This window comes from Octopus sinensis, linkage group LG13 (assembly GCF_006345805.1).
Source record: "Octopus sinensis linkage group LG13, ASM634580v1, whole genome shotgun sequence".
Classification (NCBI taxonomy): Eukaryota; Metazoa; Mollusca; class Cephalopoda; order Octopoda; family Octopodidae; genus Octopus; species Octopus sinensis.
This window is the reverse complement of record NC_043009.1, coordinates 46,059,150-46,072,587: the sequence shown is the minus strand read 5'-3', so window position 1 is coordinate 46,072,587 and position 13,438 is coordinate 46,059,150. Positions and strand designations below refer to the sequence as shown.

The 13,438-nt window shown below is 34.5% G+C and overlaps 1 protein-coding gene across 2 annotated transcripts in view; it reads right to left on the bottom strand.

The window, feature by feature from the left end:
* The window catches only part of LOC115218291 (glutamate receptor ionotropic, NMDA 3A-like), an 810,188-nt gene that overhangs the window by 43,944 nt on the left and 752,806 nt on the right, over positions 1 to 13,438 (bottom strand). The window contains exon 10 of one of the 2 annotated variants that reach the window (XM_036508342.1): positions 1,651 to 1,665. The exons of the other annotated variant lie outside the window; for it this stretch is intronic. Coding sequence (XP_036364235.1) covers positions 1,651 to 1,665 — 15 coding nt within the window. The remainder of the gene's footprint in view (positions 1 to 1,650; positions 1,666 to 13,438) is intronic. 2 annotated transcript variants of the gene reach the window in all.

The window sequence follows — 13,438 nt, the reverse complement described above, 5'->3', positions numbered from 1 at the left end:
TATGGCTGAATTTATGGTTTAAAAAAATCACAGATAAAAAGCACAATTTATAAACTTAATACAAAACACATGTATAAAATATATAATTGAATTAATTAAAGAATTGTAATATCATTTAGGGGTTCTTAAGAGCTTACTTTTAGCTCTAGCTTTATATTATATTATGTCGTGGATGATCTTCTTTGGGGTAGTCTAAGGAAAATAACATTTCTAAATGCTCTGATAGATTCAATATGTAGCTTAGAGAATTAAGACACCTAGATGACCAAAGTTATAGAATTTCTTATATCTAGGTGATCAGGGTTATATAATGTCCACTATCTGGGTGAGAAGAGTTATAGAATTCTATGCTGAGCACACCACACCTGTTATTTGTCTGAACCCAGTATCTGAAATCATACTTCAATTCTATATCTGTTATTTCATGCAGTATAGTATTAAATATCAAATAACAGAAAATGTCATTAAATAGCATTTATGTATATCGTTGAAGACTCCAATTTCAAGGAGAAGCTACAGCTAATTAAACTAGAATCACAATCTCAAAATTCATCCTCCAAGTAAGTTTTAAGTGCAAGTTGATGAAACACTTACTAATATCACTATGGTACCACTGATCACACTGAGCTGTACTATGAAACACCAGCGAATTATACTATGGCACCATTGTTTAGTGTGTGGTTTTTGGTAAACTGGGCTACTGGTAGTTAAATGTGTTAGCTAGAGACAGATCGCTACGAGCACAACAGTTATACAGTATCCTGTAATCACTGACATTTCAACTATTAACTCATCACTTTTTTTTACTCTTCCATTTATGCTCAAGTGCTCAAATACTTTTATCAAATAGATCTAGAAACTAACATAACTGATAAGACAGTGTCTAAGTATGAAATATCTTATTTGTTTTGTTTTTTCTGTAATGAGTGAAAAGAATAGCTTAGCTGTAGCTTGCTAGTATTTGGATAAAGTTAACACTTATAGTAGGTCATCACAGTAAATAGCCATCCAAATAATGTCGACCACATACATAAATAAATCATAAAAATATGAAGCAGTTCTAAACCAACCTGTAAATGATGTTGATAATAATAATAATAATAATAATAATAATAATAATATAATAATAATAATAATAATAATAAAAGTAATTATAAGAAGAAGAATAAACCATTGCGTGAAGTAAACAATAGTAGGGTAAGGGTTAAATATAACTGAACACTAAAAACTGGGTTAACATTTGACAGTGAAATATTTGGTGAATCATAGAACAACAGTAAAAAAAAGAATGGTAGGATAATATTAGGGTAACATCAAAAAAAGATAAGATAGCATTTCCCTCCCCTGCTGCCATATTTCTTGGTCCTGTTCATTGTTAATGAGATTTTCCAAGATATATTTTTTAAACTTTTTTTTTTCTAGATAGAAATCCCATCAGAACACAACTTGCTATGACCACAGTTTAAAGAATATGCTATAAGTAAAGCAAGGGAAACAATTTGAAAAATTTATGTTTATTAGTACATGTTAGTTTTTTTTTGGTTTTTTGTTTAAAGCAAAGATTTGTTTGCCATGCTTGGTAACAGTATCTCTCAAAAGACACAAGACACAAGCATTTGTGCTGAATCAATTGACTTCAAGAAGACCTACCTGGAACTGGAACGCCTGAAATATCAGAAAGGAGTAACATCAAAATACATATGGTAACAGGCTTGTAATTACACTGAGTTGATTGAGTAGAAAGGTGTTTGGTTCTTTGTCAAAGGTTCAATATGAAAGAGAAAGTCTAAATACAAATGATATTAATTTTTTAAACCAGAGAAATTGGTTCTAGTTTAAAATATTTCCATACTGTACCAGTGTTTTTGAAACTGTTCCACAGGTATGATTCTAATGTAGAAACAATATTGTAGCAGAAAAAAAAATGACTATATTTTCTTTTGTCTTTTGTTTGTTTGTTTGATGTTTTTTTTTTAAACTCATATCTGATATGTTTAGTTATTGTCAGAATCAAGCTAAATTAATAATAATCTGTGCATCAAAACACTGAAACTCTTTTAAATATTTAAATCAAAGTATTTGACTAATAATTCTGATACTTCCATGAAGGTCAAATATTCATTAGAATTGGTATTATCTGAAGTCAAACTAAATAAAATATTCATGAACTATGGAATTATCTAACTTTATTCAAAGAACCTATAATTAGTCTCACAAATTTTGGATATCATTATTATTATTATTATTATTATTATTATTGTGGTGGTGAGCTGACAGAATCATTAGTATGCTGGGCAAAATGCTTAACAGCATTTCATCCATCTTTACATTTTGAGTTCAAATTCTACCAAGGTTGACTTTACCTTTCAACATTTCGAGGTTAATAAAATAAGTACCAGCTGAGCACCAAGGTCAACGTAATTGACTTACCCCTTCCCCTGGACCTGATGGCCTTGTGCCAGCGCTGTCTGGCAGCTGTGCCGGTGGCACGTAAAAAGCACCCACTACACTCATCAAGTGGTTGGCGTTAGGAAGGGCATCCAGCTGTAGAAACATTGCCAGATCAGACTGGGCCTGGTGCAGCCTTCTGGCTTCCCAGACCCCAGTTGAACCATCCAACCCATGCTAGCATGGAAAGCGGATGCTAAATGATGATGATTATTATTATAATTATAATTATAATAATTATTATTATTATTATTAGCTTCATTAGTGCCGGTAGAATTGTTAGCATGCCAGACAAAATGCTTAGTGGCATTTCTTTTGGTTTTACAATGTGAGTTCAAATTCTACTAAGGTTGATTTTACTTTTTCATCCTTTTGGGGTCAATAAAGTATGTACAAATCAAGTACTGGGGTTGATGAAATTGACTAGACCCCTTCCACAAAATTTCAGACCTTGTGCCTACAGCAGATAAAAGAAAGGATTATTATCATTATTATTATTATTATTGCCAGCGAGCTGGCAGAATCATTAGCGCACCTGGCAAAATGCTTAGCAGCATTTTATCCATCTCTATGTTCTGAATTCAAATTCTGCCAAGATTGACTTTGCCTTTCATCCTTTTGAGGCTGATAAAATACATACCAGTTAAACACTAGGGTTAAGGCAATCAATTTAACCCCTCCCCAAAAGTGCTGGCCTCATGCCAAAATTTGTAATCATCATCATCATCGTTATTATTATTATTATTATTATTATTATTGTTATTATTATTATTGTTATTATTATTATTATTGTTGTTGTTGCTGTTGTTGTTATTAAGCCAGCAAGCTGGCAGAATCATTAGTACACTGGGCAAAATGCTTAGTGGTATTTCATCCTTTTGGGGGTCTATAAAATAAGTACCAGTTATAAGTACATGCTGTAGTTGATGTAATCAACTTATCCCCTCCCCCAAAATTGCTGGCCATGTGCCACAATTTGAAATCATTATTATTATTGCTGTGGTACTTTTTCTTTTATCTCTGCAGAAGGTCAATGAAATAAATACCAGTTATGAACTGAGAGCTGTTCAGTCACCGACATTTGTAACACTTATATGTAACACTTCCAATCGGTTAAGATCAGAAGCCATGAGAGCCACTGCCTGGTACATTATCATCATTATTATTTTTTTTTTTTACTTTTAATCTGCATGTTTGTTACAATCACTTGCTGAAACACATTCAGCATCATAGGGTGAGTGAATGATAAGAGATGGTACAGTATGACTGAAAGCTTGGGGAGGGGAAGTGGCCAGGGCAGTAGCAAAATATCTTCATGTAATACAACACAGACATTTAAACTGATAGGCTTTTTCTAAGGATGTGGGCAGTACTTGTCTGCACAATCTTTTGGATTTTTCTGAGACATGGTTCTCCTGGGATCTTATCTAGAGGTTTCTGACATCCCTTTTTTATCATACCTAGGGCAGTTACAATAACATGAACAGTTCCCACTTTAAGATGCCACATATTTTGTATTTCAATTTCCAGTCCTTATATTTACTTACTTTGTCAAATTCCTTTACAGGTATATTTTTATCAGTGGAAACACATCTATTAGTCCACAAGTATTATCTCCCTCTCATTAATGACTATGTCTGGTCAATTAGCCTGGATCATTTATTATTATTATTACTATTATTATTATTATTATTATTATTAAGGTAGAGTATTAGCAGAATTCTTAGCACATTGAATATTAAGGTAGTGGATTGGCATAATTCTTAGAGCATTGAATGGTTTTTTAACATTCTACTTCAAATCCTACTGATTTCAAGTAACTCAACCTAAAAGTTGCTTGCTTTGTGACTTACTTAGAAGCATCATCATCATAATTATAACCATAACCATATACTGTCTGCTTTCTTGGCTTGCATGGATTGGACAATTTGACAATAACCAACAAGTCAGAGGACCTAATTATGCTCCAGTATCACTTCTGGCATGGTTTTCTATTGTTGGACGCCCTTCCTAATGCCAAATTACATCACAGCATATACTAGCTTCTTTTTTTTTTTTGTGTGGCACTAGCCTTGGTGAGATAGCTTTAAGGCTAAAGAGCTTAAAGGATAGGAGACAGAGCAGCATGGTGATAAGGGAGAGTGAAGTTTGATAAGAGGGACAGATTTAGAGCTGGGACAGATAAACGGAAATTATGTTGGGGAGAGAAAAATGTGTAGAGTTAGAATGCTAGCTGGATGTTGAATATTTCTCATGCATAAGTCGGGTGAGGGAAGAAGAGAGTAGACAAATGAATGTGGTAGTATTATTACCATTACTATTTCAGCCCCAAGATGGCAGAACTTTTAGAGTGTCAGAAAAAGTGTTTCACGGTAGTTTTTAAGACTCATTACAGTCTGAGTTCAAATTTTTCTGCTGAGGTTTGACTTTGCCCTTAATCATTTCAGGATCAGTAAAATAAATATCATTCAAATACGGGAGTTGATGTAATCAACTAACTTCTTTCCCTTAAAATTGCCAGACTTGTACCAAAATTCAGAACATTATAATTACTATCATAATCATCATTATCATCATTACTACTACTATTACTACTACTAGTGAGCCCACTTCCAGTGCTGTCTTTCCATTTTCATGTTTGCATTTATCAGCTAAAACAATAACATTTCACATTTTGAGTAAAATAACATACTGAAGGGATACTTAAAGATACATACATACATACATACATACATACATACATACATACATATATACACATACACACACACACACACACATACACACACACACACACACACACACACACACACACACATATATATACATATATACATATATATATAGTCCGTAGTCGATGGGAAAATCTGAGAACAAATTTGTAGTTCCAAAGGAGGCTTGAATTAAGTTTTAAACATACAGGCCAAATGTGAAATATAGTAAGAACAGTTAGTGTGGATAAATGAAGAGATGGAATAGACGCAGAATATTCAAGAATAAAGCAGAATATGCAAAAAAAGAACATCGTTTGATCAATGAGTCCTTGTTAGTGAGACACTTGTTATGAGCTGGTGTTTTTCTGATGTGAGCAAGAAACATGGATATCTTCTAAGTTATCATTTAAAGACTATGCATTTCTACTTTGAAATATACAAGGAAAATTTTTTCAGGCTTAGAAAGGAAAACCCAATCATTTTTATAGTCTTAGCTGTGTGTACTTAGATGTATTTTTATACAGTCTTAGCTGTATTGGAAGAATATGGCTGTCTCAATTGAGGGTATTATTATTACATATTGTATTGTCTAAAACTAAATATATTCATGCAAATATTTTTTTTATTTTTATCACTTCTAATTGTGCAGCTTTTTTTTGCATATGATTGGAATAGAGAAAGCATGTTCCATTTAAGTTTTTGCTGAAATTTTCTCCAATAAGTTTTAAATTACCACAATGGCTTACATCTGTTAGACAATATGTAGTTATAAAACTGCATTACAAAAAACAAGTTTACCTAATTTTCTTTTTCATTTCTGTTCACAAGTCTATGCATGACTGCTAAATATATTTCTCTCATTGATTTTGTTTTTCTTCAATATCATCTATGAGGCAAATTAGGCTATTATAGTTCATAAAAACTATAGATTATTTTCTTGCTTCCAAGATATTCTTGTGGCTTCACAGAGTTTTTTACTTTCAATATCCTGAAATTTTTTCAGACTCCAATAAAATATTTTAGTATTTTCAGAACTTTCTGATAGTTTTAAAGTATTTTCTTTTAGAAGAACGGTTTCTTGCATTGAGATAAAGTCAGAGTTTTGCTGGAGAGTAGAATGGCAAAGTCTGATATTTTAAAAAATTTCCAATATGTACTGGTACTATATAGGAAATAAAAATTTAAACTGAGATGTTAAAAAATTCTAGGCATTTTCATATTTTCTACACTATTAAACAATGATTAGTAATGTCTATAAAATATCAGCCCATTATTTTATAAAGCAAACTTTTAAAATACTTTGTTATAATGTTACACTTCTTTGATTGTTTGGATAGTCACAGTAAGTTAATAAGCTAAATTTGTTTATTTAATATACATTTTTCCATAAAAGTATGGCTTTGTTGGGTAATAATATGAAATAGATTTTATGACTAGATGCTCTTTGTATCACCAATCTAACCTGTTTTCCGTGGAAGGGGTTTTTACTCCATCGATCTTTAAAAAAGTAGAGCAGCCAGTGATAATGTCACAAAGAATAAAAACATCACATCACTGTTTCACTCAGATGGCAATGGCAATGAGCAAAGTTATAGAATGCCAATACACACACACACACACACACACACACACACACACACACACACACACACGATCTCTCTCTCTCTTACACACACATCCACATACATACACATGTACACATGAATATGAGAGCATTCTGCACAGTTTCTAGCCAGCAAATACACCCACAAACATGAGCAAAGTTATAGAATGCCAATACACACACACACACACACACACACACACACACACACACACACACACACACACACACACACACACAGACACACACACACACACACGATCTCTCTCTCTCTTACATACAGCATGGCTGCAGTGTAATGACAGAAACAATTAAAAAGATGAAAACATAAGAAAGATATGCCTAGGTGCAGGTATGACTGTGTGGCTAAGTACTTGGTTAAGGCATGGTTCTTGGCCTCAAGCATTTGTCTTATGAAGAAAGGCTGAAGATACTTGACCTTTATTCTGTGGTGATCTCATTCTCACTCACAACATCATAACGGAAAGTGTAAACTCTCGAAAGAGCTGTTCTTCACTCCTGCTCCAGAGCCAAGACTGTGGGGTCACTCTGAAAAGCTCTATCTGCGACGATTTCATTTCAACTGAAGGAGAGGGGCTTCCTCCATCCGGGTTGCAGATCCGTGGAATAAGCTGCCGGACGAGATAGTGAAGATGCTGACGACCTCTCAGTTCAAAGTCTCTCTTGACCAGAAATGGCCTGAACTCTTTGCATGAACTCCCTCCCTGTACATAACTCCATGTCCCCCTACATAGCCTTGCTTTTTGCTTTTTGAGCCAAAAAATTAACTTAACTTAACTACTTTGCTTCCCAACCATGTGGTTTTGAATTCCGTCCCACTGCACAGCATGTTCAGTAAGTGTCTTCCATTATCACAATAGACTGGCCAAAGCCTTGTGAATGGGTTCAGCAGAGACAAACTGAAAGCAATCCCCTCACAGAAATATGTATATATATATGTGTGTATGTGTGTGTTTACATTTGTGCTTCTTCAAAAATCACAGTTACAAACGATGCCGTTGTTGTCATTTCTTCTCCCAGCAAACCCTCCACAGGCTTTTGTGCTTTCAAGGATGTGTGGAATAAGACATCCCTTACTTGAAAGACAAGAAAAGGTTAATGACAGGACATTCAGCTGTAAAGCAATGCCTCTGTAATGTATTTGTATAACCCTACTAGCTTCAAATAATGTATATAAAAGTAAATAAAATGAGCAAAGCATATGACTGTAATAGTGTATATTTGAAATACTCCTGACCTCTCAGCAATATAGTAAGGCTAATGAATATATTCATATCACTAATGCATTTATTAAGTTGTTATTTTTTGCCTTTATAAAGAATGCAACGACTGAATCTAATCAAAGCTTGTGACATTTCAGTAATCAGCATACAAATCTTATTGTAATCTATGTTATATAGAAACTAGATATGCAACCCACCCTACTCTAAGGATCATAGATAATGTGGAAATTGATAATAAATAAGATGTTTTTGATTATTTAAACAAATTATATCTTTTTCTTGACATCTTTGTAACAAGATTAGACTTTATCTAATTTTCTTCTTCTTCATCATCATCATCATCAACATCACCACCACCACCACCATCACCACCACCATCACCACCACCACCATCACCACCACCACCACCACCACCACCACCATAATCATCATTTTATGCCCATGTTCTATGCTAGCATGAATTGACTAGTTTGATAGGACCTGATAGTTCAGAGAACTACTACATGCTCCAGTGTCTGCTTTGGCATACTTTCAGTGGATGGATGCCCTTCTTAACACCAACCACTTTACAGAGTGTGCTGGGTGGTTTTTTTGGGGGACACCAGCACTAATAAGGTCACTATGCAGCTTGAAAGACCTTTGAATTAGTTGGGACCACAGAAGAGAGGAAGATGGCTTTATGCTAGGAGATAAGGAGCAAGTGTATGAGAGAAGGGCCAGGACTGGTTTCTAGCCATAGCAGAGCTACATGACTACTCACATGATAGAGAGGGTGAGAGTGACTAAAGTGGAGTTGGAAAGAGAGAAAATAGGGGTGATATGGTGTTTGGGTGGACCTTCAAGGTATCAGGTGGGTAGAAGTGAGTGTGATCAACAAAAGAACAGAGTACGAGTTGGTGTAAGGTTGAAAGAGTGTATGGGAGAGGAAGTGAGAGAAAGAGAGAGAGAGAATGGTGAGGGGGTGGATATAAAAGAGAATAGGATGACATTTTCAAAATAATTAAAGAATGTGGTGGAGTTTTAGTAAATAAAAAGGTTTTCATTAAAGGTGCAGGCATGGCTATGTGGTTAGAAGTTTGCTTCCCAAACACATGGTTCCAGGTTCAGTCCCACTGCCTGACACCTTGGGCAAATATCTTTTTATTTGGTCTGCCTTGGGCTGACCAAAGCCTTGCGAGTGGGTTTAGGAGACAGAAACTGAAAAAAGTATACTGTATATATGTGTGTGTGTGTGTGTGTGTGTCCTTCACTACTGCTTGACAACCAGTGTTGGTGTGTTTACATCCCTGTAACTTAGTGGTTCAACAAAAGAGATCAATAGAATAAGTACCAGGCTTAAAAACAACATACTGGGGTCAATTCATTCAACTAAAAATTCTTCAAGGCTCTGCCCCAGCATGGCTGCATTCCAATAACTGAAACAAGTAAAAGATTCATTGTTTTTGCAGTTGTTTAAAAGCCAAATATTTTTCAAAATATGACCATTCTATTGATTTTTATCTCCAAGACTTCATTATCCACAGCGTTTTTTCTTATGATTGAAGAGTGAGATTTTGAGGGAGATATGGCTGATATTTCTAACAGTGACGCTGTTGAGGACCTCTTATTGTTACCACTGTTGCAATGGTTCTTTTTGTATTAGAAATATGTGTTATTGCCTTTGATGATATATCAAGCTGGTAATTCAATTAGAAATTTATAAAATAATTTTACATTAAACAAGGACGAAATATTTAGCTACCTAAATCGGTCTTGTCTTTCATATAATAAACAGATTTCATCAGATGTATGAACCTAAATATTAACTACTAACACATTAATAGAGATAGTTTAATGAGGTGAGTGATTGTGTGAAGTGTGATAATGAGATCTCAACCTGCAAAAGGAAATTAATAGGATTGACAGCATATGCCAGAATGATCCAAGTGGAGGCACATAGCCTAGTGGTTAGAGCAGCGGACACACAATTGAGGGATCGTGAGTTCGAATCTCAGACCAAGCGATGTGTGTGTTTATGAGCGAAACACCTAAACTCCACACGGCTCCAGCAGAAGGTAATAGAGAACTTCTGCTGACTCTTTTGCCCCAACTTTCTCTCACTCTTTCCCTCTGCATCTTGCAGCTCACCTGCGATGGACTGGCGTCCCATCCAGGTGGGGAACCTATACACCAAGGAAACCGGGAAACTGGCCCTTATGAGCCAGGCATGGCTTGAGAAGGAACACACAAGAATGATCCAAGTAGGAGTGCTATCTTTGTTGCAAAGATTTTCTCAGCTGGGATGGTAATAGGGGACCAATGGCAGTCAGAAATAGGTTGGTAAGCTGGAATCAGGAACAATCTCAGGCAGTTGGCTTTATATTGACAAGGTTAACCTAGTCAAATCATTTACATAAAATAATAATTCTGGCTAGAGTTATAATGTACACACACATAAAAAACAAAGCGTGGGTGTTCTGAATGTTGTACATGATGAATTATTAATTCATTAAAATATTTTTTATGGCACAGTGGCAGAGAAAGCAAAAAAAAGACCCCCCCCCCAACTAATTATCAACAATGTGAGAAAATTTCAAGAATTTAGTCATAACTATATGGTTGAATTCACATGGAGAAAAATGACAATCTGTTCTGTTTCAGAGACAAAGAATAACTATGGACATGTGTTTCAATTCTGAGATGACTTCATCAGCATAACATCATTCTTTTCACCATCAATGAGATATCGACAATTTGGTAAATAGGAAAAGACAAACATTCTTGGTCAAGAATAATTTATGCAATTAAAACTAAAACATGTAATGAGAAAATAACTTTTAGAGCCCTGTGGCATGATTTTGTTTAAGAAGGTGCATGTTGAAGGTTATCAAATGCCATGCATACTAAATTCCTAATTTACTAAATTTTCCTCAAGGACAGAGAAGGAAAATATAAACCTAGAAATAATTATTGGTAACTCAGAATAAGAAAGGGAGATAACTTCAAGAAATTTTTTTGAAAAATTCCATGATTCAATTGACATGCTTACAAAATGTGAAAAGTCTGAGCTTTGTTTCAGAAGTGAGGATCAGTTATGAACAAATGTTTTGGTTTCAATTTAGCCTAATTTTGTATGGCTTTGTCCTTATTTCTGAACAGATACTGACAATCATTTTTGGTCAAGAGTAAAACTAAATTACATTTGTCTGTACAATTTGGAGTCATACAACATTTTGTTATGAAAACTTTCTTATTGTAAAGTATCATTTCAAATCCTAATATATGACTTAACGAATACAATATAGCAAATTTCCCTATACAACACAGCATTTACACCTGTCTCAAATGAGGTCCTTGATTAACAGTGATCAAGTAAATTAATTATTCAAATTTAACATATCATGCTTATAATTGAAGTGTGGTGAAATCAATGAGAGAAACCGCAATAGGATCATGAAACATGTCAGGAATAGCAGCTAAATCTCTCTCAGATCGCATTCAGTTATCTTTAAAAGAAAGGTGCAAAATTGGATTATACAATTCTAAACATTTCTCTGCAGTAGTTTAGCCTTCATATAATGATGGCAAAATATCAATATATGTTTCTTTGTGTGACATGAAGAAAATGTTAAAAGTATGAGTTATTGACTATAAAAGAGAGCTTGCAATGCAGTGAAAGTTTCTACAAGATTGCTTCATCTGTTAGAAATGGTAAATTAAATTTCCCTCAAATCCCAACCAACGATCTAAAGAAAATATATATATATATGAAATCATTATATAATATAGTCCTAGATATACCATGTGAGAAAAAATAAAAAGATGGAAGGGATTGTCATAAATGGAAGACCTTTGGTCTGGTGAAACAGGGCTGACTTTGGAACAAAACAACAACAATAGCATAAAGGTGAGATGGTTACAGCAAGTAAGTTAATTCTGCAAAGATGTTTTACTTAATCAAGTGTACTTGACATTTATCTCTGCAGATCCAGAGTGTAGGTTATATATGGAATGGAGCTAAATATTGGATAGGTTACTGCCAAGTAGACCCGACTGAGCAATAACCTTGACTATAAATTCTTTTATATCTTTAGAGTAATTTCATGACTTGTACATTGACATTCAATCTTTGACAAAAGATTCCTTCAGCTAACTTGGAATATTCTTAAATTTTTTTCTTCTCCCCCACCTTTTTTTTTTTTTGCAGCATTAAAGAAATAATGGTTTCATATTTTCCTACTAAGCAAAAATTTCTAAGATTTTATATTACTGAAGCAAAAAAAAAACCTCTCAGTTATGGCGACATATAAAGATATTTCAGTTAAAGTTTTTAGATGGATAATTGATATATTGAATTGGTTTTGCTCCAGAAACAAAACTATGAAAGGTTTAGCTACCAAACTGAGAGTTCAACTGACTTTGTAGCTACTACACCACTCAGCAGAGCAAGGTTACTGTGGTTTTGTTTAGGTCTCTGCTGAAAAGTCCAAGCAAAATATAGACAGTATGAAAGTTAAAATTGAAGCAAATGCCTCAAATGAAAAGTGTAAAAAGTAGAATAAATAAATAATAACAATAATAGTTCATTGGCAATGATATTATTGATAGTAGTAGTAGTAGTAGTAGTCCTTTCCAATGTAGGCACAAGGCCTGAAATTTGGTGAGATGGGTGTTAGTTAATTACATTGACTCTAATGCTCAGCTGGTACTTATTTTATCAACCCCAAAAGAAAGAAAGGTAAAGTTGACTTCAACAGGATTTGAACAGAGAAAATAAAGAGGTGGAAGAAATGCTGCTAAACATGGTGTCCAATGTGCTAATGATTCTGTCAGCTTGCTACCACCACCACCACAATAATAATAATAACTTCATTTATTTGCCACAAGAGTGAAGAATGAGGGGGACAATACAAAGACAGACATAAAGTGCTGGGGTTTACATATAATAATAATATGATGAAACAAATGTAAGTATACATGATATACACTGAAAAAGAAGGGACACATGCATAGCATGGGGGGTTGGGAGGATGAGAGAGATGTTGCCCTCTTGATACAGGAAGGCCTCTAGGGATAATAGAGAAACCCCACTGTCTGAGATTTCCCTGAAACCCTAGGAGCAAGTGCCTTCTGTAATTCCTTCTCTTCTACTCACAGGTCTACACTTAGAGAGGTACCATCCACCCTTGCCATTTTCACAAATTTCACCCAAATTTCAATAAACTCACTCGAGTACAGCACTTCCCTCTCCACTCTCAACTTCCTTTTCAAGTGAAACTTGAAAAAGTTCGTGAGAGCTCTACCAAAGAGGAATGTATCTGTTCTCATGCCTTTCAGCCTTGGTCCATCAAACAACCTCTTTTGCCACAGCCACCAGTCAAAGGAAAAACTGCCTTAATAATGGTTTCAATATTTGGTACAAGTCCAGCAAGTTTAGGGGTAAGGAAATA